We start from the raw sequence: 25,318 nt of genomic DNA, 5'->3' as shown, positions 1-25,318 counted from the left end.
AACAGTAACTAAAAATATTAGTGTTAATAGTAACCACCACCACCACCACCATAAAGGACAATGTTCATCGAGCTCACTGCATATCAGACATCATGTTAAGCACCTCACATGAATTAACTCATTTAATTCTCACGTGCTGAGTTACTTTAGTTGTGTCTGACTCTTTGTGACCCTAGGGACCATAGCCCACTAGGCTCCTCTGCGTTTGGGATTCTCCAGGCAAGAAAACTAGAGTGGGTTACCATGCCCTCCTCCAGGGGATCTTCCCGACTCAGGAATCAAACCTGCATCTCTTATGCCTCCTGCATTGGCAGGAGAGTTCTTTACCAATAGAGCCACCTGGGAATTCTCACAACCAACCTTTACAATAGGTACTATTATTAGCCCTCACTTAATTAATTAATTTAGCCCACACCTTGCAGCATGTGGGATCTTAGTTCCCTGACCAGGGATCAAACCTGTGGCCCCTGCAGTGGAAGCAGAGTCTAAACCACTGGACCACCAGAGAAGCCCCATATCCTCAATGTTATAGGTGAGGAAACTGGGGCTCAGAGAGGTAAAGAGACTTGTTCAAGGTCACACAGTCAGTTAAATGGCAGAGCTAGACCTCATCCCAGTCTACTCTGATTGAACCCACTGAACGATAGTTGGAGCTTTTCTGGTCTGGGACTGGCCAAGGCGGTGGGGGGAAGGGTCTAGGGCTGGGGTCCCAGCTCAGGGCCCACTCACCTCACGTGGGATGCGGCCGTGGTACCAGGCATGGCTGCGGAGATCTGTGCTGCTGAGTTTGAGCTCTTCCTCCAACTCCTTGTGCAGTTTCTCAGGCGATGAGTCTAAGATGTACTTCTCCTTGGAGAACTAGGCAGAAGACAGCAAAAGTTGGCATCCAGTCTGAAGCCCCTTCCCCCTTCCCTCTCAACTTCCCCCACCTCAGGTGAACTCATTCTATCCCGGGACTCTGGGAACACTTAGGTACAGATGCCAGAAAGGTTCTCACCCATGAGTCCCTATCCCAGTAGGTGTAGAGGAATCTCAATTAAATCCACCAAAAAGTGCCTACTGTGTGCTAGGCACTGCATTATTGCCAGGGTAGACAGGGAAATAAACAAGCCTGACCTCAAAGAAGCTCCTTGTCTAAGACAGGAGGCAAAAGCAACACAAGTATTTCAGCAGACTGCAGTCAGCACCACAGTACTGGACAGCGGCAAAGAGCTGGGTAGCTTTCAAAAGGGAGATGGAGTCTAGGCCAGGTAGAGTGGTCTAGGAAGGCTTCCTGGAGGAGATGGCACTCATGAAATTCATTTTGTACCAAGGACACCAAACTGATCTGGAAGTAGGGGGAGGGAGGATTTCTACAAGCGGATAAGACAGCAAGTACTCAGGTAAAACCATGGACAAAAACAGGGCTGTGTGGATGAGGATACATTCTGGGGCAGTGAATTATACAGGGGTGGAGGAGGCAGCTACAAAGAGGGACGCAGAGGCCCCCGCCAAAGGCATCTGTGATGTCCTTTACTGTTCACAAAGCCCCTTCTTCCTTGCTATCCCAAGCAATCCCTGCTAGATGGGGCAACCAGCCCAGCAGGGAAGCCTGAGGTCACTCACTGGGGCTAATGCCCAGGATCCCCCTTTCCACCTGCCCAAGGGGGAGATTCCTGGTTTCCTGGTTGCCGTGGCCTGGGGTTGGAAGCCTAAGAACAGGGAGATGGGAGTCCCTGCTGCCAGGTACATTCCCACCACAGAAAGTGAAAGTGAAGTCACTCAGTTGTGTCCGACTCTTTGCAACCCCATGGACTGTAGCCTATCAGGCTCCTCCGTCCATGGGATTTTCCAGGCAAAGTGCTGGAGTGGATTGCCATTTCCTTCTCAGGGGATCTTCCCGACCCGAATCAAACCCGGGTCTCCTGCATTGCAGGCAGACACTTTATCATCTGAGCCACCAGGGAAGCCCTTGCCCAATTCTGGCTATGTTGTATGAATCCCCAGGGCCTCAGTTTCTTCCTCTATAAAATGGGTACAATTGCAGAACCTGCCTCACCAGGTTGCAAGGATGAAAGGAGACAATACTCCAAAGCACTGCAACCAGCCCACAGATGTGCTTGTCACTCTGAGAACATGTAACATTGCTCCCTTTCCCCAACTCCAGGCCCCAAAGATGGCTGGCCCAGGACGGATAGATCTGGCCCAGAACTGACCAGGCAGCAAGACAGATGAAGGGGGTCACTAAAGGGCAATCTCTCCCCAGGAGCCACTCCTCACCAGGGTCCAGCGGCTTCCAGTCCACTCCCTGCCTCCTCTGACCTTTCACAGTTCTCAGAGCCTAACCCTGCCACTCCATTTGTTATCCCTCTGCTTCTACTGCCTCAGTTTACCTCAGTCTACACTGCTCCTAAGACACCCCATTTCCCAGCTTCAGAGATATCTTGAATTTCTGACTCCATTATGTCCACATTGATGGAACCCCCTCTCTAGGACAGGTCTTATGCCACTCTAGGACAGTCCCTAGGACAGGGACTGAATCCAAGGTCATCAGTACAGGCAGCCTCAGCCCTAGGGGAGCTACGCAGATACTGACAAGCAATCCTAGGGTTTCTGGATGCTCAGAGACACACAGGGAGCTCCAGGAGGAGATGAGCATGTCCCTCCTCATCTGGTCAGGGAGTCCCTGAAGAGGTGATGTCTCCACCAAGACCTGAATGAGCCAAGCAAAAGGATTACAGTGGGGACTGACAGGCAACCAGGTGGGCAAGAAAGAGCTCTGGGAAGAGAGTGGCAAACTCAGGGCCCTGTAGAAAGAGCTAAGGCCCTGGGGGTGGGGGAAGAAGCTTCAGAAGGGCTGGGGGGTGGCAGGGGCAGGCGTGGCAGGGCTGTGAATCTGCCTTGGGAAGCTGAGATTAACCCAGAGGCCAGAGCAGAGCTGCAGAGGGTTTTTAAAGCATTGGGGTAGGTTCGATCAGCTGTGTGGAGAGGGCCTGGAGTGTGTTCCAGGCAATGGCAGGGCAGGGTGGAGTGTTGGGGTGGGGACTGGGGGAAGGGTGTTTAGACAACCATTGATGGGGTGCAGGGAAGAGGGTGGCGTGGGTCAGAGAGGATTCTAGGCAGACAGCTTGGGAAGACAATGAAACACTCTCCAAGGTGGGCAAGACTGGTGGCAGGAGCAGCTTGGCGATGGGCTCATAAAATTCTGAGCTGTGAGGAGCCTGTAAGGCTCTGGGGACAGATGGTGGGAGTGGGTGACATAGATGAGTGCTCAGGAAAAGGCAGGGCCTGGAGATGGGGATTCTGAACATCCCCTGCCCAGGGTAGAAACTGATCCCCCAGAAAGGCAGGGAGTTCCAGGGTGAGCTGACATTTGGGCCTTCTCAGGTTCCTACACTTCTCCATGGAGTTCCCTAGTCTTCAAGGTCCTGGCCCCTCTCCTAAACCACACCACACCCTGGGGAGGGAAGAGTGCAAGTCATGGGGGAGATTCCTCCTTGACAAAGAGCATGCAGTTGAGAAGTTGCCCCAGTACCACAGCTGCAGCAAGAGGGACGGGGGGCAAAGAAGGGGAGAGGGCTTCGGGGGAAAGAACCGGGTCCCAAGACTCTGCCTGCCACTGTGTGGCCTTGAGCCAGTCAGTTTCCCTCTCTGGGCCATAAATAGGGGGTGGGAGACTGGGCTCTGCTTTTCCAACCATAATCAACCGTTAGGGAGAATCTGGCGGACGAACTGGGTCATCCCACACACCTGAAGTTAGGGAACCCTAGGGTCCCTGTGCCCTCTTCCTCACCTTCGACCCGGGGGTCCCTAGCTCCCAAAGGGAGTGGGTGCTGGGGCGCGAATGCAGCATCCCTGCGCCCGGGAGCATTGCTATTGGCCAGAGATGATCTCACCGCCTCCCGGCCTGCGAGCGCCTGATTGGCGGGTGCAGGGATGCTGCGCTCAGCCGCCGGCAGGGCAGTCATTCAGGCGGGCTCGAAGCGTGCGTGTATATGTGTGTGTGTGTGTGTGTGTGTGTGTGTGTGTGTGTGTGAGTGAGCCTGGGGGAGCGCAGAAGTGATGCGCCCAGCGTCCCCCACGGGGCTTGAGAGGCGAAAGCGCGGAGACCCCGGGTCAAGGTCTTAACCCCTTCGCAACAGCCAGTGCCCAGCCAGACCCCTCTAGCTCCCTTCAGTCAGGCAACCCTAAGCAAAGCCATCCCCAGATGATGCTCCGCAGAGAGGCGGGGTCCGGGTCCTCCCCTCCACCCTCTTCCGTTTAACCCTTTCACTGCCACAGCGCCGTCCCGCACTGCCCGGACAGCTGGGCTAGGAGCCCCGCGCCCCAAGCATGCCCGAGCCCACCTAGAGGGCAGGAGAGTCGCGGGCGCTCCGACCGCAGCCGCGGCAGCATCCCCTCAGCTTCTCATCCCTCTCTCAGCCTTTGGACCCCGGCCCAGCGCCCCCCGGTACAATGCGGGAGTCAGTCTGCCCGGGTCAGATGCAGGGGCCGGAGTGCTCGCAGGAGAACCGGCAGGACGCCGGAGACCCCATCTCCTGGTACCCAGTGCCCCAGCTCAGCTCCTCCCTGCGGAGGAGGCAGAAGCAACCGGAACGGCAGCCTCCGCAGCCCCAAGTCTCGGGAGGGGCGGCTGGACCCTCACCCTGCGGAGCGTCTGGGCGCCCAAAGGTGAGGCTGGGGCGACCCCGCCCCCCTCCCGCAGCCCGCTGCCCCCAGCCCCTGCCCTGCCGGACCCTGCGCGGCGCCGCAGGCTGAGGTTCCCCCGGCTGCCCCAGCGAGCGCCCGGGGTCCCAGCTCGGAGCGCCTGGCGGGGGCCGAGCCGCCCCCTCACCTGCACCTGCACGAAGGAGCCGCGGTAGAAGCAGCAGGCGGCGGCCGACAGGGCGCTCCACAGGCTGCACCGCTCGGTCATGGTGGGGCCGGGCGACCGGGGCCGGGACGGTGCAGGGGGCGGCGGCCGGCGGGGCAGGGGCGCGGGACCGACCGGGCTGGGCACCGGCTGCGCGTGCCTCTCGGCGGCGCGATTACCTCATCGCCTTGTCGGGGGAGGAGCGGGGAGGCGGGGCGGGGAGACCCCACCCTCCAGCCAGCCCCGGTAGGGGAGGGGGCCATTGTTCCTCCCTCCTCCCGCCCCCGACTCCCCGCCCCCTCGCCCCCCAGTCCCCCGCCCTCCAGCCCCGGCAGCCCGGAGTCTGGGGATGCGGAGCTGAGGACCTACCAAGGGGGGCGTCAAGAGGGCAGAAGGATGGCGTGGGCCGGGAAAAGGCGCGGGGTGGGGGCGGGGGGGGGCAGTGGTCCTGCCTCCCCCACTCACCTCTCCCCTTACTGACCCGGAGAGGGCAGAGATTTTGAATTAAACCATGTCTAAAGCTGGAAAAATCCCTGTAGACATTTGACCAAATCCTTTGTGGCCTAAGGAAATCTCCCAGAGTCCAGGATTTCTCATCTCTGACTTGGAATCATACACTCTTCTGGGAAATGCGAGATGTCATTGACAGACTGGGGGTGGGGAAGAAAACTCAGTAAGGCTCTGGGGTTTGGGAATCAGCCTGGCTTCAACTAGCGGTGCCCCCACCTCCACCCAACCAGTCCCTTCTCTTGCAGCCCAGACTTACTCATCTGGAAAACATACCTGTGCCGATCTCACAGAACTCGGGTAAGCATTGGCTGAGCTGATGCATATAAGCTGCCAGACATTAAGCAAGTGCTCAAGAAATGCCTGCTATTGTTTTCAAGCTTAGTGTCTTAGAATCCAGACCTTTGGTCGTAGGCTCTTCAGTGCAAAGAGAGTCATCGCTGACTCTGCATCAGTCAGGCCTGGAGTTCAAATCTTGTGGCAGGCTGTGTGACCTTAGGTAGATGAGTTCACCTCTCTGTTCACCTCTCAGATGTTTGATTATTTTCTGTAAATACATCTGACGCTCTGAGCATGGATATAAAATTTTATGGTCTTGGAACTTCAGAATCCTTGCCTTAGAATCAAAGTACTTGCATCATGATCTGAGAACCCTGGAGTTCTGGCAGCTGAGCATGTAAGGTGAGGAATGGACTTTGGGTAACTGACTATTGATTCCATTCTCTTCTGAGGCTTAAAGCTAAAACTAATATTCCTTTGAGTTCATTCTTTAGGGGACTGTTTAATCAGTTCTGGTGTGTGGGTATTCTTTCTTTTATAGCATTTTTAATTACATTTTTTCAGCCCCATAAACTAAAGGAAAAATACAAAGCTAATAATCCTCACAGGGATCTCACTACCATCGGTGATGGGGATCTCATTACCTTGCAACTGGGATTTGTGAGGTGCTGAAATACATGTCTCTGTGGTCTACCACTGGCTTTGGGGCTGGTTCTCCCTGAGGCCTCTGTCCCACTGTGATGCCAGGGCTCTGGATGAGAAGCCAGGGCCCAAATTCTGGCAGCAGCTCCAGCTCAACTTGCTGCAGCCCTGGGCTGCATTTCCTGGGCTCACTCAGCTCACTTTCTGACCTCACCCACACTCTTACCTCTGCCTGGATCATTCCACCACCCATCTCTGCTTATCTTTATCTTCTTTCCAGCTTTCTCTTTGGAGAGAGGGTGTTGGTGCATATTCCTGGTCAACTGCAATGGCTTGGCTTCAATGCCTCCTCCTCCAGAAAGCCTTCCTTGATCTCCTCATTCCCAGCTCCTGAGCTGAAAGTCATCTCCTACCTCCACAGCCCCAGTGGCTTCTTATCGAGCCTTCTGCTGATGTTAAGGGACAGCAATCTGAGCACTTCCCACAGTGCTCATTACTGATCACTTACACAGGGCTTTCCAGGCAGTATTATGGGTGATGGAAAGTCCCTGGGGTCAGGAACCAGACAAGATACCCCCCTGAATGGGCATGGATTCATTGAGCCCATAGAAACCCTGGGTTGGAGGTACCACTGTTACCCCATTTCACATAGGTGAACACTGAGGCTCAGAGAGGTGACACACACACCCAAAGTCATGTGGCAAATAAGTAGAAGGTCTGACTCGAAAATTTGGGTGTGCTGGATGACAAAACACAAGCCCAGACCATTGAGTGGTTCTCCTTTGATCCCACATGGGCCAGGAGCCCTTGAAACACAGGGCCTGGTGCTCCTTGCCCCGTGCTCCATACTCAGAGAGAGGACCTAGCTCAGGGTGGTACTCCTGGATGAGGAAGGCCAAGAGCTCTGTCCATGGTCTTGGGAGCAAATAAACTTCGACAGCAATCCCAGTTCAGCCCTGCAGTAGCTGTGCAGCTGTGGGCAAGTCACTGCACTTCTCTGGGCCTCAAGTTTCCCATCCATACACATGCACAAGAAGGCCCAATGATGAGGGGAGAAATCAAAGACCTCATTCATATAAATAGCTCAGAGCTGACTCCCTTTCAGTGCCAGCAGCCAGCACAGGACTCTGCACACAGTAGGCACTCAAAATGTTCTATCGTATTATGGTTGTTATCATTATTATTTCAAAACTGCATTTTCAACATTTCCTGTGCTCAGGACAAGTTAAGTTTCTGATCAAGGCGACTGTGTTATCTGTGATGAAGAACTGAGTCATCCTTTCCTGCTCCCCCTTCCCAGTTCCAGCTCAGAGACCAAGTGGGATTAGAGCCCGTCTTCCCATGGGGGCACCCCTGGGGCCCTGTCCAGCTGGCGGCTGGATGGGGTCTGGTGGGAACAAACATTGGGAAGTCCTGAGGTTGGGGCCAGGAAAGAATGATGGCAGGCCTGGGAAGAAGATGCTTGGAGCGAAAGCAGACCCCTTAGGCTGCCCTGACCCCTAGACCTTCTCCTTCTGAGAACAGTGGGTGAGGTCTGACTTCTGATGAGGCCAGAAAAGGACTCTGCCCTTCCTGGAACTGGCTCTGGGCCCCCTCAGTGTCCCCTGCCCAGCCCCTCTTACCTTCACATAGTCCCCGCCAGCCTCCGGCTCTGCAGTGGCCCTGGAAGGAGAGAAGAGAGGTGAGTGGCTCCCAGCCCTGCCTGGATCCTCAGCCGCCAGCTTCTGCCCACCTGCCTGGTGCCAGCACTGAGCGCCTGCAGGACTGAGCATACGGGTGATAGCACTGGCTGGAATTGGCAGGCTGGGCTACTTCTCCACTCTCCAGCTGTGTGACCCTGGGCAGGTCCCTTCACCTCTCTGAGCCTGTGTTTCATCGGGTTGTCTCGGGGCCTCTGGGAGCTGATGAATGTCACATGCTTAACATAGCGCCTGCTTGCTGTCTTGACTCACCTTTAGGATACTGTGGTCCCCCGATGTTCACTCTCCACCTCTTCCCTGACTCCGCACATTGGTGGCCCCAGGCTGGGCCTCAACCTCCTCCCCTCCAGCTCTACCCTCATCCCCTCATCAGAGGGACCCACCCAGCGGCACATCACCTTGTCGTTGCTGGTGACAACTGGCTGTGAAAGTGATTCCCCTCCCCTCAAGGGTGGCCTGGATGGAGCCTGGAGAAGTCAGAGGCCAGGGGTGGCTATTGTTCCCAAGTAAACACATATTTATTTGTTCCTCTCAAATAAATATCACCCTTCCTGATGAGGACCTCCATGAGCCACATCCCCAATCCTTGGCCTTAAATGCCCTCCCTTCTCTGATGCAGCCTGGACTTCCCCTTCAAAACGAGACTCAGAAACCCAACTGCCTCCTTAGCATCTCTTCTCAGATGTCTGAACTTGACTTTTGTATCCAAAGCAGGACTACAGATCCCCCACCCCACCCAATCCCCCATGCCCTTGCTCTCCACATCCGCTTCCCATCTCAGTAGATGTCAGCTTCATGCTTTGTGTTGCTTTGTTTGGCCAAAAACCCTGTGGTCCTCTGTGCTTCCTCTCTCACTCATAGTCCACGCCCAATCCATCAGGAAATCCTGTGGGTCTCTTTCCAGAATAGGTCCTGACCACTTCTCTCTGTATGTCAACCCAGCCCCATCTGGGGCGCCTTCTCTGTCCTCCTGGAGCACACAGCAGACTTCTTGCCACCTGCCGGGTCTGCCCTCACAGCCCTCGGTCAGCCTCCCCTCCGCTGCCCTGGTGGCGCTCGGGTAAAAAGCTAGGCAGGCCACTGTGCACAAACACCTCCCACCCTGGGACTTCCCTGATGATCCAGTGGGTAAGACTCCAGAAGCCCAAGGCAGGGCTCCTGGGTTCGATTCCTGGCCAGGGAACTAGATCCCGCATGCTATAACTAAAGACCCCAAGTGATCCTGCATGCTGCAATAAAAAAAACTACCAAGATGGTGCTGCAACTAGCAACTAAGACCTGGTACAGCCAATTAAATAAGCATAAATTTATTTTTTAATGCAATCTCATCTAATTTAAAATGAAGCAAAACCAAAACAACCCCCAACTGTTCCATCTCTCAAGGAATGAAATCTAAACCCTACTCCATGGCCTGCAAACAGCCAGCCACATAATTTATCATCTAAACCAAGACTTCCTTTGTGAGAGTAAAGAGAAGCCATTTTTATGCCAGAAAAACAAGCATAAACAGGCTTATATTTGCCCCAGCCTACAAGGCCCCGTGGTGACCCAACTGCCCATCTCATGAATTCCCACCCCCAAAATACGTCTGCTTTCCTCATTCTGCTCCAGGCCACTGGGCCTTTGCACTTGCTGTTTTTTTGCCTGGAAAGTTCTTTCAGATTATCACATAGCTTGCTCCTCCCCCTACTTTATTTAGGGCTTTGCTTAATGTCCCCAAGCCTTCCCTGACCACCGTGCCTAGAACTGTCCCTTGTCCTTCGCTCTCTGTCTTATTTTCCTGTTTTATTTTCCTGTTTTATTTTCCTCAGTCTCTACCCGAAACAATCACTTTCCATTTATTTGTTGACTCCAGGTACCCGCCATCTCCACCAGGGCACTGACTTTGTCTCGTTCACTGCTGAGCCGCCAGCACACAGCAGGAGCTTGAGAGTTGTTTCCTGCTGCTAGTGAGGACCCACAGTGGCTCAGTGGGTAAAAAATCTGCCTACAATGCAGAAGACCTGGGTTCAATTCCTGGGTCGGGAAGATCTCCTGAAGGAGGGTACAGCAACCCACTCCAGTATTCTTGCTTGGAGAATCCCAAGGACAGAAGAGCCTGGTGGGTTACAGTCCATATGGTGGCAAAGAGTCGCATACGACCGAGCACGCATGCACTAGTGAGGACCTGCTGTATAGCACAAGGAGCTCAGCTCAGTGCTCTGCGATGATCTAGAAGGGATGGTGGGGGTGGGGGGGAGGTCCAAGAGGGAGGGGATATATGTATATACATAGCTGATTGACTTCATTGCACAGCATAAACTAATATAAAAACATTGTAAAGCAACTATGCGTGCACGGGTACTCAGTCGCTTCGGTCGTGTCTGACTCTCTTCGACCCCGTGAACCATAGCCCACCAGGCTCCTCCTGCCCATGGGATTTTCCAAACAAGAATACTGCGGTGTGTTGCCATGCCCTCCTCCAGAGGATCTTCCCAACCCTGGAACTGAACCTTTATCTCCTGTGTCTCTTGCATTGCAGGCAGATTCTTTACTGCTGAGCCACCGGAGAAGCCCACATTTATTGCCTAAGAAATGTATAAAGAGTGTACCCTCAACCAGTATTCATCACTATTATTATTATTAATTCTGTCAGGCTGGACCCTGGTTCTCTGGCTGACACAAGCCTCAATATTCCCATCTGCAAACTAGGGAGGGAGGTCAAACTTCCCCAAATAGAGAAGCCCCAAATTTAAACTGAAATGTGATAAATCTAACAAAATAAGTTGCAAACCGAAAAAGCTGAGCTACAAACGAGACAAAATAAAAACTGTGGGTGAGGTGTGTTTCCAGGGTGTGATTTCATGTAGGGTTCCCCCTAGCTCCTGGGGCAGGGGCTCCTCTTTGGGATGCTGGCTAACAGTCCTCCCTGTTTGGACATTCTAGAGTCCCTGGGGCTGTCCCTCCTTCCTGCAAAGTCCTTCCTGATCTCTAACTATCGTCCCTCAAGCTGCAACCCGGCCCCTGCAGGCTCCAAAAGCCATGTGAGTTCTCTCTGTCCAGCCAAGGTGGGGTGGGGTAAAGTAGGGACCCCTCCCCTTGCTCACCTCCCTGCTCTTCCTGGGTGAGGTGTCCTGTCCCAGCATTTCCGGCCATTCAGGCCAGGAAATCCTCCCACTGTTGGGAACAGACTGGCCAGGACACTGGGATTGCCCCAGCATTTCTTCCTGCTTCCTGTCCACTTCCCCTCAGGAGCTGGGCAGGAGCAGAGTCTTGGGGAGGGGGTGCCCGCCCCAGGGATATCAGGTGGCCAGAGCCAGTTGGGTGCTCGGGTCAAGGCCCAGGCCCGGGAACTCGCCATGGCCCCTCCCTGCCCCTCTGCAACACTCCAGGATTTCTAAGACCTAAAGTGACCATGTCTGCTTACCACCCATGGCCATCATCTGCCCAGACTATGGCCACCACCTCGCCACTGCCTCCCTGCCTGCATCTGTGCCCCTGTGACTTGTTCTCACCCCAGCAGCCAGAGCAGTCCTGTTAAAATGAATCAGATCACACCTTTCCTCGGCTCCAACCCACTAGAGTGGCCCCTAGTTTCACTCAGAATAAGAGCTGAAGTCCTCATAATAGCCTCTGCACACTGGCTCCTCACCACCTCTCCCGTCACTCTCCAACAACACTCCCCTCATTCATGCTACCGCAGCCAAGCTGAGCTTCTCACTGCCTTTTGTCCTGACCTCAGGGCCTTTGCACTTCCTGACTGCTCTACTAGAATACTTTCCCTCCAGATATCCACTGAGCTCCTGCCCTTCCCTCCTTCAGGTCTTTACTGAAGCGTCCCCTTCTCAGTAAGGACTTCCCTGGCTGCCCACCTGGAAGTGAAGGGAGCCCACTCAAGGCTCCCCACCTCCCCGCCCTGCTTCATTGTTCTCTGTAGGGCTTCATCTGACTTGCCCTGTGCTGTGTCCTCTCATCAGAACATCAGCTCCACAGGGTAGGGGCTGGGTTCTTCCTGGAATGGTGCCAGGCACCCCATGAAGATGTTTTTGAATGAACGAATGTCACAGCAGTCCCTGAAGTCCTGAGGACAAGCTCTAGTTCTGGTTGGTGGGCCCTCTGTGACCAGGCCCCTGCCAGCCACCCCTCCACTCTTCCTCAGGGTCCTCCAGGCACTCCGACCTCAGCCTTCCTCCAAAGAGCGCTACTGCCTCCAGCCTCAGGACCTTTGCACATGATATACCTTCTGCCCAGAGGAATTCTCTCCCTTAGAGTCAGAGGAATTTCTATTCAGCCTGCAGATCTCAGTTTGCTTGGAGATTTCTAGAATGTTCTCTCTCCTTTTGTAATGACTAAATCCAGGAATCGAAGTTTCCATGTTTAAAAACTCAGCTCCGTTAATTAATTCATTAATTAATTTCTTATTTTATGGATTTCAAAGGCATTTCCCCTCTAATATTAGTGGTGAAATCAATTAATAAATAATAGTGACAATTGAGCTAAATCAGTTCCATTAATCAGCTGCATCAATTATTTAAATAACCACCCCTTTAATTGCCTGTATTAGCTGATTTGTTCTAATAACTGATACCACTTATTGCATACATTAGCTTAATTAATTGAATTAATGACCTGCAATTACAGTCCATTACCCTTTATTTCCCCAACGCAGGTTTCAGTCCGAGCTTTACCTTCAGGGTCTCCATCCTGGCCTGAGAGAAAGGGTGAGGCTCCCACAGGGACTCTGGAGAAGAGGCTGCTGTCCTCTTCCACCTTGGCCCTTCCTCGCCACGGGTAGCCTTGCCCTGCAGAGCCATGGGGTCTTCCTGCCCTCTATCTGTCCCCCAGTTTGCTCCCGGGGCATGGTCATATGGCCTTTAGTGGACACTTCCCAGCCTCTGCCTCCTGCTTCTCAGCATCCCCCCGCCCTCCCCTCTGTGAGCTTCGACTTCCCCATCTGTGAAATGGGCATATTTTAAGTGTCTTCATAGAGTGGCTGCAAGCATCCTATGAGAAGAAAAGGTACAAGGTTCCTTAACCCCTTAACCCCAGGGAGCCCCCTGAGGCTCCTCCCTCTGCCACCCAACCCTGACCCCAGAGAGCTCCCATCCTGCCTTTCTTGGGGGCTAGAGAGATTCTCTCCCTTCTTCACTCACCCGAGCAGAGCAACAGCCCTGCTCTGTGCTCCTTAGTCCTTCAAGGCTCTGAGCAGACAGAGCTGGGGGTGGAAACCCCCATCTCTTTGGGGACACCCAGCCGTGGGCCTTTGGGATTCCCTGTCAGGAAGGCCCTTGATGTTAGCCCCTGCCCCACCCCCTCTCCTGAACAAGGAGCCACCACTGTCCTGGAGACAGCCTTGCTCCCCTCCCCCATCCTGTGCCCTCAGTCTTCTTGACAGGGGTAAGCTCCCTGGCAGAGCTCAGGGAGGGCGCCAGACCTGTGGGGAGAGGCCAGATCAGTGGCCACTCTTCCCAGGGCAGAGCTGGGGGGTCTGGGTCCCAGGAGTTGCTGGGACTCAACAGCTGCTGGCCAAGGGCAAAGGGGGAAAGCAAGTGCTGAGCGCTGACTGAGGTCCTGTGTGGAAGCCTCGCTTCACAGCAGGGCACGCGGCTACTCAGAGGAGACTCACGTTGGTTCTGCTTTTCTCCTTGCCCTAGGCAGGCTCTCCTAGAGATGGGGATGCCCCTGGATGGAGACAGGGAGACACTGGGGAGCCCCCGGATGGAGACAGGGAGACACTGGGGAGGGGAAAGCGACGAAAACCAATATTTCGACCAGACCAGGAGCCCCGAATTGACATTAGGAAGAGGACATGGAGTGGGCATGAGCAGAAAGAGGACACTGGGGGCTCGGGAGAGGGCACCGAGCTGGGGTGAAAGAGGCTGCATGGCGCTGCGCGAGTCGCTCTCGTCGGGCCCCAGTCTCCTCTCTTCTACACAGTTGTGCTGGTAGCCCGCGCATCCCGTATTCTGGCATTTCCTCAGGCCATGTCTAGGAAAAATGCTCTACTCTGTCTACTCTTCACAATGACCCTGTGAAACAGGTGCTGTTTTTGGAGAAGCAGATGGGGAAACTGAGGGTCAGAGAGGGGAGGGGGTCTCTCAACGTTATAAAGACAGTCAAGCGGGCCTCTGAGCAGCTGGTGTATCCCACCCCCCGCACCCCTCCCTGTCCTCCCCAGCTCTCACGCCCCGAGCATCCAGCATTCTGTAAACAGGGTCCCCTGAGGGTTTGAGGGGATGTGGCTCCAGCTGGGGATGGGGGAACCGTCCGTCTATCCCAAGCCAGCCCAATTCCCACAGCCCGAGGCGTCTGGGGGTCTCGAGGGCTGTGAGAAAGTCTCCACAGGAAATGAGAGCCAGGAGCAGCTGGGCCCCTTCGGAAGACAAGGACCAGCCGCCCAGAGCCTGAGGAGACCGAACAGGCTGGGCCCACCACAGCCCCCTCCCCTGGTGGGTAATCACTACCAGATGCCCAGCAACTGACGTCACTTTGCAGGGCCGAGAGGGTCGTGGGACTCGCGGGAGTGTTGGGAATTCTTGGACCAGAATCAACATTCCAAAAGGAAATGGGGGTGGGGGGAGCGTCTTGGCTTATTCTCAGTGCCCGGTGCGGGCAGCTCAGGGTGCCCCTGGCTCTCCTATGGGGCCCTACCTTCTCCAAGTCTCAAGTTTCCTGCTGAACGGCCCTGAGAGTGAGAGCAGAGGGGCCTGGGTCTCTGGGAGGAAGGGAAGGATGCTCCAGTGAGACACCTCAGAAAAGAGTAAGACTCGGGCCAATCTTCCTCAAAGGAGAGGTGCTTGTCAAACGTAAGTCAGAGTGGGGCCGTCCTCTGCTCAAGGCCAGCGACGGCTGCCATCTCGTTTACAGTCAAAGCCAGGTCCTTGCTGGGCCTTCCAGGCCTTGCTTATCTGAACCCATTTCCTCTCTGGCCTCATTTCCACCCCTCCTCTCCCCAGCCCCCAGCTTGCTTTCTGCTGCTCCGCCAACACGGCAAGTATGCTCCCACCTCAGGGCCTTTGTAGTTACTGTTCCTTTGACCTAGTATACCCTTCCCTAGCCATCAAGAGGGTCTGTTCCCAGGATGCCTGAGACTAACATAATATTGTACATCGACTATATTTCAAGTAAAAAAAAAGGGAGGGTAGGGGGGTCTATTCCCTCATCTCCTTTGCTCAAATATCGGTTTCTCACTGAGAATTTTTCCCTGGATAACTTTTAGCCACTACCCCAAGACCAGTTACCCTACTTGATTTAAATCTTTCTCTCTAGTGCTTTTCTCTTCTAGCCGACCAGATAACTCGTTATCTGGTTTATCATCTGTCTCCCCCACCCTGGAATGGGGGCTCCATGAGAGTAGGGTTTTGTCTGCTATGCTCACGGCTCTCTCCCCAGAATCTACAGGGGTGTCTAGGGCATAGCTACATCTCGGTAACTATTAAAATGAATGAAGTTCCAGCTCCACTGTCTCATCTCGAGCAAGTTGTTAACCTCACAAAACCTTGATGTCTTCATCTGTAAAATGGGCTCCTGTTACCGCCTTTCCAGGGTTATGGGAAGCCATTTGAAGTAATGAGAGAGACAGCTCTGAGATTTTTATTTACAGCAGGTGATACATGGCCTAGTGGTTAAGAGTTTGGGCTTGGGAGCTGGTCAGGTTGGAATCAAACCTTGGTTCTAATCTCTCTGTGACCCCAGGAAAGTCCCTTTTTCTCTCTGAATCTCAGTCTCCTCACTGGTATAATGCAGCAAATAGAGGCTCCACCTCACAGGGCCCATGTGGTAGAGGGGACCCACTGAGTATTCCAGGCAGGGCCAGCCTCTGGTGGGACCCTGGCCTGACCATTCCTGAGTGTGGGTGTGGCTATAGTGTGGGGCTTTGGGGGACCTCCCTTCCCTCTCTAAGCAGCCGCTTCCTCCTCTACAGCATGAACTGAAGAGTTGAGTGTCAGGACTCTCTAGAGTCACTGTTTCCCTGCAGGCAGCTGAGGGGACGGGGGCTGGGGGCAGGCTGGGCGGCACTCTCCTTTTTGGGAGCTAAAGGCCCTTCATTGCCTGTGTCGTTGGCCCCTCCTCCCTCCTTCCTCTCATCCTCCATGATCTCAGCAGAGTACAGGGCACCAGGAAACTCCTGCAGCCTCACCTCTTCCCCTTCCTTCCTTCTGCTCCAGGTGCACCCTGCTTCCTAGGGGGTAGGGGAGGGACACATCTCCCCCAGCTTAGGCTGAACAGCCACAGGGATGACCCCCCTTGGGACACTCAGGAACGAGGCCCCTGTTCTTACTCAGTGGCAGTTCTCAAACGCCCTCATCCCCAAACTGGACGGATCCTCAGAGACCATCCCAGACCTATCTTGGCTGCTGGAGATATGGACGCCCAGAGCAGGGCAGGACAAGCCTGAGATCACACCTGCAAAGCAGCTCTCCTGTCTCTGGCAAAGAGTTGAGCTTCACAGGCTCTTAGAAGAAATGTTCAACAGTTCCTCACCTTCTACTTGGCCTAAGGCAGGTGGGACACTGGGTCCCAGGGCACCAAGAAGAGGCTCAATCCGATCTGCTAATCCACCCTCCTCAGGACCCCGGGACATCCCAGGTGATCAGGGGCAGGAAGGGAGAGTCCCCCTATTTCCTCTGTCAGCTCTAAGCCAGGCCTGATACCCCAAGGCACTGCCAGGACTATCTCTGCCCACAGGGGAGGATGGCTGGCTCCTAGACCTGGCATTCTAAAGGTGTCTCAAGACCTGCTGAGGGGTCTGATCCGGGAAGGTGGAGTTGAACGCTAGTTCTGACTTTCATTAGTTGTGTCAAACTGGGCAAGTAAACCTCTTTCCTTATCTGTAAACTAGGGATAGTGATAGTGTCTCTCTTCTGGGACTGTTGTGACCAGCAGATGCTCAGCCTGAAGCGGGGTCAGAGTTGCACCAAAAGAAAGTTTAAAAGTGCCAGATGCTAAACTCGCACCCAGGTTTGTCAGCTGCCCCAGGGGCACAGATTTCCCCCACAGCCAACTCCCGGTCCCAGGCGGTGGCCCTCCTTGGTCCCAGCTCGGTCACTCACCCTCTGGATCCCAGTGCGGGGCACCTCCGGCCCACTGCAGTCATGGTTCCCTGCCGTCGCCGCCAGCAACCCGGGGACCTCCTGTTTCCAAGGCTCCCGCCTTTCTCAGGCTACGGAGCTGTGGAGCTCACAGCAGGACTCCAGGGGCGGAGCCTGGCCTGAGGCCACGCCTCTGACACGCCCCCTCCGCCCTCCCTCGGCGTTCTCCACCGTCTACTCCGCCCTCTGGGAAGGACGTGCCCCGCCCCGGACACGCCCTTCGCCTCTCCTTGTCCGTCAGGGTAGGGGAGGGTGGGAAGGCCACGCCCCAGCACACGCCTCCGCCTCGCCCCGCCCCTCTCCAACGCCAGCTTCCCCAACAGTCCCCGAGCAGCATGGAAAGGCCACGCCTCCCAGACACGCCCCTGCGCCTCGCCAGCCCCGCTTCCGCAAACCTCAGGCTTTGGGTTACCTCACAACGCTCCCCGACCCGCACTGGACCCCTACATACAATCCTTGTTGCACACCCGAATGAGGCAGAATTTAAGAGGATGGCAAGAGAAGGCAGCCTGGAGTAGGTAAAGATGGTGAGAAAGCATTCGTTCTTTAAATCATAAATGTAGGCACTTCCCATTTATTGCGTTGTTTGTTGTGTGCCAGGCACTGTGCTAAGATTTTTACGAGTACGTTATTCTTGAATTCTCAACACAGCCCTACAAGGTAGGTGGTATCGTTGTGCGCATTTGTCAGATGAGAAAAGCGAGGCTCCGAGAAGGGAACAGACTTGTCCAAGGTCAGTAAGAGGCAGTCTGGTCTGGATTCACTCTGCAGCTCTACAAGGTCCTCCTCCTCCCCACTGAAGGACCAATTATCCCAGCGCACAGAAGCTGTGCTTGGTGTCTCAGGGCAAAATCACTCAAGAGAGGTTCCAAAACAAACCCTAGAGTTTAATTTTTCTCAGATTTTCTTTTTCCCTCTTTATTTCAGTAAGTACATCTATAATAACCAGTGTGGTTTAGACAAAGTCTCTGAGAGTTGGAAAGACAAAGATGTCTTTGGTTGGGGCTGAGGGGTCTCCCAAGGGCTGTAGGGCTTAGAATGTGGTGGGTACCATGTGATGGATGAGTGTGCAGCCACTGGAGACAGGCAGATTCCTGCTCAAATCCCACCCCTGCAACCTTGGCTGAGTCTCAGGCTCCCCAGCTGTAAGATGGGGGCGGGGCAGGTTATAGTATTGATATAATCTTTTACAGAATTTTCAGTGAGTAACATTTGTTTTGACACCTAGTAAAACAGGTACTTACTAACTGAGGGCTATGGTCACATCACTATTTGTATTTTTGCAACAATTCAACACACCCTGTACCCAAGTTAGGTAGCAAACGCTTTACCAGACCTAGGGGAGCAATGTTGTCCAGCAGAATTAAAGGCGGAGATTCAGAGGTGGGGGCCCAGGGCAGGGATCCAGTGGTTGGGCTGGGCCCAGTGCTGAGGGCTCATGCTGGAGGCTGCCTAGGGCGCTGGAGTCAGGTGGGTCTTAGGTCAAGTCCTAATTTCGTCATTTGCTAGATGTGCAATCTGACAGGGGCAGACGGCATTTCTTCTCTGAATCTCAGTTTCCTCATCCGTGGTATGGAAATAACAGTATCCTCTCCCTGGATTTTTTTTTTTCTGAGAATTAATTACATGTGAAGGGCTAAGTACAGTGCCTGGTCTATAGTAGTGAAAAGTGAAGTGAAAGTGTTAGTTGCGAGTTGTGTCTGACTCTTTGTGACTCCATGGACTATATATAGCCCACCAGGCTCCTCTGTCCATGAGATTCTCCAGTCAAGAATACTGGAGTGGGTTGCCATTCCCTTCTCCAGAGGATCTTCCCGACCCAGAGATCGAACCTGAGTCTCCTGCATTGCAGGAAGATTCTTTACCATCTGAGCCACTAGGGAAACCTGGTTTATAGTAAGCACTTAGTTAATGTGTAGGGGGTGTGTGTGCGTGTGTGTATTCTGTTTTCTTTCTACAGATGTGTGTGTTGGGCGGTCCTCTCCAGACTCTGTTGACAGGAGGCTGGACATGCCATCCCCGCAGGTTCTGCCCTCACCCTCCCCTGATCGGCACCTACCTTTCTGAGGGCACATTCTTGGGGTCTCGCCCTTCTTCTGTGTCTGGCCTGGCATCCTCAGGTTTTCTTGTGGGGTCCACTTCCACTGCTGAAGGGTTGGGTCCCACTGTTGGGGTATCCTCCCTGGAGGCAATGGTCCCTGGCACCACCTTCTCAGCTGCCTCCAAGCCTGGAGGGTCAGGCAGGCTTCGGGGTACCACCTGGAGCTCAGGGCCAACTTCCTGGGCCTTCTGGGTGGCCTGTTTGCCCTGAGCCTTCTTGATGCTGGGGCGAGGCATGGTGCCCATGTGGCTGTACATGTCGCTGGAGCGGGCATAGGCCGGGGGGCTCTTGGGGACTGTCACCATGTCATCCTGTGTGGCATCGAAGGTGTCAGCCTCCACCTGGGGCCGGATACTGTTGGGGGCCAAAGATCGTCTCAGAGTAAAGGACCGTGGAAGGTTGGAGAGACTCCCAAACCCCTTGAACTTGAAGAACTCTGGAAGGGGGGAGGGGAGGAAAAGGAGTTAATGACATCTCCAGCAGTAATAATAAAAGCAATGAAACATTTGTGCAGTTCCACTCACTGAGGGTTCATGGAGGGTTGGGAGCTTCACTGACACCCCCTCTAGGAGTTATGGTATAATATGGCATCACTGGGATCCCGTAGCCTTTCAATTCCACATCCTAGCTTTGTGACCTTAGGCAAGTCATTTGACCTCTCTGAGCCCCATTCATCCACATCAGTAAGACAGAGACTATAGTATCCGTCCCCCATGGCGGGGGCGGGGGCAACCTCTGGGCTGTTGACCAGTACCTCCTGGCAGATCAGCAACAGCATTAGACTAGAAATAAAGTGCACAATAAGTCTAATGCACCTGAATCATCCCCAAACCATCCCCCCCACCATCCCCAGATGGTGGAAATACTGTCTTCCACGAAATTGGTCCCTGGTTGGGGACCAAAACGGCTGGGGACCACTGCCCTCTGAGCAATGGAAGAACTGAAGAAAGCCATGACCTCTGCAGGTAAATAACATGCTTCATAGCCGTCAGAAGCAATGAAGAAAGATGGTGATGACGATCACAATGAATGCCTTTGCGTTTGTCAAACATGCCACCTTCATTAATTACTTCCCTGAATTCTCAGCACAACCCCATGGCACAAGTTTAATCCCCCATTTTCCAGATGAAGAAACTGAAGTTCAGAGCGGTGACATGACCTGCCCAAAGTCACATAGCTGAGAGCACGTGTGTGTGTGTGTGTGTGTGTGTGTGTGTGTGTGTGACGTGCGTGTCAGGGTCGGGGCGGGGGTCGTGATGTGGGTGTTTGAACGAGGCTCTGAGGTGCCCCTGAGGTGCGGATGAAATGAGAAGGGGGCTGTCGGGTCCCTGAGGGTCCCACTTCCCGCAGTTCTCTCCTTCCTGTCAGCTGAGCCCTGGTGGGGACTCAGGCGGCAGTGCTCGGGTGATACCATCTCCGCGTTTCCGCAGGGGTGCGCCTGAGCGCCCTCCTGCCTGCTCCCAGCTGTGGGACTGCCCCTCCTCCTAGCCACCGCCGTCTGCCGGACTTCACTACGGCCCCTCCATAAGCAAAAACGAAAACACCCTGGCATTTTCCACTTCCTTGGCATCCTCCACCTCCTCAGATCCTCACGACCACGGTGGAACATAGGTGGGATGGCCCCATTTGACGGAGAGGAAACTGAGGCCCAGAGAGGGGAAGGAATTTGCCCAGGGTCAAAAAGCCAAGCGGAGCCTGGCCGAGGGCCCGCGGCGCTGGAGTGCTGGGATCAGTGCTCTGGGGCTTTCCTCCCAGGCCTGCCCACCCCCCACGCCACCCTCAGTTATAGCCTCTGCCTCCTGACAAGCGCCATCAGCAGATGCTGAGGCTCTGCTCTTAGAAAGCTATGCCAACGAGCGAATCGCCTCCTTTCTCCGTACCACTTGTTTTGTCTCCTGGGCACCGGGGGTCTGGAGGAAGCAGTAGTGGGGCAGGGAGGGAAACTGAAGTCCAGGGTCCAGGGACGTGAGACAGCCCTGCTCTGTAGCCCTATATGACCTCAGGCAAGTCTCTGGGTCTTTTGTCTGTGGAATACAGTCATAATCTTTGCCCTGTGCACTCCCCTCATGTGCTGTCAGGTCCAAAGCATCAGAGGGGGCCTTCCCTGTGGTCCGGTGGCTAAGACTCTGTGCTCTCAATACAGGGGGCCTGGGATTCGATCCCTGGTCAGCGAACTAAATCCCACATGCTGTAACTAAAAAGATCTTGCATGCCACAATGAAGATTGAAGATCCCGAGTGCCGTAACTAAGACCCAGCACAGCTAAATCCGTATCTAAATCTTAAAAGAATCAGAGGGAGCTGAAGTTTGCTGGGACCAGGAAGGAATCAGCAACCTGGGAAAGAAGAGTGATGGGTGGGTGTGGCCCCTCATTTAGATGCTCTGGGTCCCAGCGTCACTGCTGGTGGGGTCATGGGACATTAACCCATGGCACGCACCCCTCCCCCCGCCCCAGCCCCAGCATCTCCCAACCTGAGACCTCCGTGTGAACCAGCACAGAGGCAGGCAATGGAATGCGTGGAGGTCTTCCTGGCATAGCCCAGAGGTCACAGGGAGCCAGAGGACACACAAACGAATGGAGAGACTGACAGTCGGGTGGAGAGACAGAGGAATAGCGACAGAGACAGACCAGACAGAAACAGAGATGGAGAGAGAGATCAGGCCAGAGGGATGGAGAGACGGCACCATGGAAACTCTCAGAGTCCTCCAGAGAGAGCCAGAGATGGACAGAAAGAGAAACAGAAACGAGATAGAGTGGGAAGAAGCGGATGCAGAGAGGCTGAGACGGACAGACAGACAGAGGGATGAAGGACGGTGCAAACGGCACCCCACACTCACTGAACTTCTTGCTGGCCTTCTTGGTCCCCTCCGTCATCTTGGCAAGCCGTGCAGAGCCCCTGGCCGAAAGGCGAGTGGCCACTCGAAGCTCTGGACATCAGTGCTGGGATGCCTCCCTCACCTCCCCTTCCCCTTTCTCGCGCCCTCTCGCTAGCTTCCTCTGTGTATTTTTAAACCAGTGAAACTCTCACAGCCCCACCCTCCCCATCCTCTCCGCAGGGGGGCGGAGGCAGGGCGCCCCCCCTCAAGTCCCAGCCCCTGTGGGCCTCCTCCTTGGCCTCGGCAGCGGGGGGAGGCAGGGGGCAGACCACAAGCGCGTGAGATCTGGAAGGTCTGGGAAAGAAACCGCAGGCTCTGGGAACAGAGCCTACTGGGCTGGGGGCCTCCAGGGACCTGACAACTGCTGTTGGGGGGTCTGGCCAGCGGGCTGGGAGGGTGCAGGGAGTCAGGCCTGCGGGCAGAGGGGTTTATTCTAAGCCTCAGTGCCGGGGGATGTACTGGCAGTGGTGGCGAGGGGAGTGCCATGGTTTGGCCCGTGGGCCCTGAGGCCACCCAAATTCAACTCTTGGCTGCCCCCCTCTGTCACTGTGTGATCCTGGACAAATCCCTCCCCGAGCTTTAGTTTTGTCTCTGTGAGTGAGGGGTATTTGCAATGCCCACCTCACAGGGTCCAGCGCTTGGTGCAAAGCCTGGCACAGAATCAGTGCCCTCAAGGCATGGTCACTCCTTTTCAAGCTGGCAGGGACATGGTGATAATTTAGTCCACCACCCCGCTGTACAAGGATAGGATAGGAAAACCGAGACACAGGCAGGCAGAAGGCCCCCAGGTCACACAGCGGGTCGGTAGCACAGACTGAGTGACAACCTGCCCTCTCAGGCCCCTAACCCACAGCCTGGTGTTTTTCTACCCTGCAACCCCGTGTGTGTGTGTGTGTGTGTGTGCACGCTCACATGGACAGGACAGAGATGAGGAAATGAAACCTCCCCTACACAGGTTGTCCCTGCCACCTGCAGAAGCTTCCAGCAACTGCTGGGGGGGTACCTGAAAGACCAGGGGCTTCAGATCCCCGCTCTGAGTGCGGAGTTACTTCTGCCTCTGAAGACTCGGTTACCTAACTTCTAGACTAGGCATGAGCATAAGGTACACAGTCAACCCACGGAGGCTCTCGCATGATCGGACCTTATTATCCTGGCTCCAGGACTGGCCCACTGGGCTGTGAAAGGGGAAGTTCAAGGTCAGGTGGGGCCCCTTGTACATCCTCCATAAAAATAATGACTACTGATGACTAACGTTTTCTGGTCACCTAGTACGGGCCAGCCAAAGGGCTCAGTTCTTTTGCCCTAAGGAGGCAAATACTGTTTTTCTTGTCCTCATTCTACAGATGTGGAAACTGAGGCCATGCCCCGAAATCAAGTGACCTGGAATTGGGACCTGCGTGTCCAGCCATGGAGTCTGAGGTCCTAACTTGCACACTCAGAGTGCCTGCCACCCTCTGGCAGCTGGATGATAGACCTTGGTGGGAGAAGGGCCTGCCAAACTTTCTCGATGGGACAAGGGGGAACCTGAGGCCCTGGAAGGGAAAGGGACACAGCCCATGAGATGGAGGCAGCAAACAGGCCTGGATGGGACAAAGTTCAAATGAAAGGAGGGGGCTTCTGGACCATGGACTTGGGAGGAAAAGGGGATACAACTCCAGTTCCCTCTCTTGAGCATCAACCATGATCCAGGCATGGATCTGGAAGCCCCCACAGATTGTCACAGATCTGTGAGGTGATCCTGGCACTGTCCCATTTCACAGATGAGGGAACTGAGGCTAACAAGGAGCAGAGGCTGGACAGATACCCAGGTGTTTTAACTCCTTCCCGTCTCTGCTTGTTGTTGAAAGAAGGACAGGGGCTGGTAGCCTCGTGATAGCTAGAGGGATCTTCCTGATGAGAGCTGGAGGGTGAATCCCCCAGCTTCTCTTTCAGGAGGCAGTTGGAGGGATTTGGGCTCACTGCTGAAGTGGTGGCATCAGCCAGTACTGGCTTCCTGGCCAGACCCACTCCCGACTTGCTGTGTGACCCTCCATAAGAGACTTTACCTCTCTGAGTCTCAGTTTCCTCATCTATGAAATGGGGTCACAGTAATCCCCCCTCTCCCCCTCTTCCTGGAGTTGTTGGGAAGACAAAAAGAGCAAACGATGGCCTGGGCCAGTACACCCTGGCACTTCTTGCTGAAGGATGGATGTGGTTCAGGCCAGGGGCAGACTGGCTCAGGTCAGGAAAACCCTGGGGCAGGCACACTGGGTGACACTCGGGAGTCCCAGCCACGGCCAGGGCGAGGCTGTGCTGCCGTGGTGGAGGGGCCTTGCCTGCGCCAGGCTAGCCCTGCCGTTGACCCAGGCGCCAGGGTAGTTGCTGCATCCCTGGGAGAATGAATGGGGCTCAGTGTGACCGCTCAGTGTGGCGGCTCCGCTGAGCTCAGAGCCCTCTTTGTGCCGCCTCGAGTGGCCGTTGGGAGTGCGGCTGGGGACCTGCTGGCCGGTGGCTGTCCCCAGGCCCTCCTCAGCCGGCGCTGGAGGCCAGCCCAACCCCACTCCACAGCCCTGAACACACGAGCGCTTTCCAGCCTCAGGCCTTTGCTTGGGCTAGACCCACACTCGGAACGCACACACCCCTCCACTGGCTCGTCTTTCTCTCCACTGAGTCCCTGCGGTCTAGACTAAGGCACAGTGCCCCAGGAACCCTGCTCTGATTTCTAGCCCCTCCGTCCTCCCCTCCCCAATCCATGACAGAGGTGTCAGCAACCTGGTCAAGCACGATTAGAGACTGGAGCCTTTCAATGTCATAGTCACTGTACCCAGGCACACCTGAGTCCAGACGGCCACCTGCCTGATCTCAAGCAAGTCACGTCACTTCTCTGAGCTTCACTGTTCCCGTCAATAAAATGGGACAAACTCGACATCTCTCACACTATCCTGTGGCCATGAAATAAGATGTCTACACTGAGAATACTATCTGTATTACATTCACTTGTGTCATCATTTAAATAAATATTTTTATTTATTTACTTGGCTACCCTGGGTCTTGGTTGCAGCACATGGGATCTTTAGTTCCTGTAGAAGGGATTTTTTTAAGTTGTGGCATTCAGAATCTTCTAGTTGAGGCATACAAACTCTTAGTTTGGCATATGGGATCTAGTTCCCTGATCAGGGATCGAACCCAGGCCCCCTGCATTGGGAGCTGAGTCTTAGCCACTGGACCACCAGGGAAGTCCCTCACTTGTGTCTTTATATGCATGTTCTGAACAGACCTCATGCACCGTCAGAGGCACTGGCCTCAAGCTTCCACACTGGCCGCAGGCCTG

At 54.7% G+C, this 25,318-nt stretch overlaps 1 protein-coding gene across 3 annotated transcripts in view; it reads right to left on the bottom strand.

Annotated features, from left to right (window-relative positions):
• Window positions 1-22,125, bottom strand: part of SH2D3C (SH2 domain containing 3C) — a 33,088-nt gene extending 10,963 nt beyond the window's left edge. The window contains exons 1-4 of one of the 3 annotated variants that reach the window (XM_005908442.2): window positions 21,970-22,125; window positions 19,090-19,567; window positions 7,882-7,921; window positions 730-858 (exon numbers count right to left, since the gene is read on the bottom strand). In XM_005908442.2, coding sequence (XP_005908504.1) covers window positions 730-858; window positions 7,882-7,921; window positions 19,090-19,567; window positions 21,970-22,006 — 684 coding nt within the window. In that variant the 5' untranslated portion in view covers window positions 22,007-22,125. Of the gene's footprint in view, window positions 1-729; window positions 859-4,813; window positions 7,855-7,881; window positions 7,922-16,991; window positions 17,115-19,089; window positions 19,568-21,969 lie in introns of those variants that run through there. The other 2 variants (XM_005908443.2, XM_070378944.1) reach the window with 2 other exon arrangements.
• Between the last annotated feature and the right edge of the window lie 3,193 nt (window positions 22,126-25,318).

The sequence above is a fragment of the Bos mutus genome, chromosome 11 (assembly GCF_027580195.1).
Source record: "Bos mutus isolate GX-2022 chromosome 11, NWIPB_WYAK_1.1, whole genome shotgun sequence".
In the NCBI taxonomy this organism is placed as follows: domain Eukaryota; kingdom Metazoa; phylum Chordata; class Mammalia; order Artiodactyla; family Bovidae; genus Bos; species Bos mutus.
Note: the sequence above shows the minus strand (reverse complement) of the source record. Positions and strands in the feature narration are given on the sequence as shown.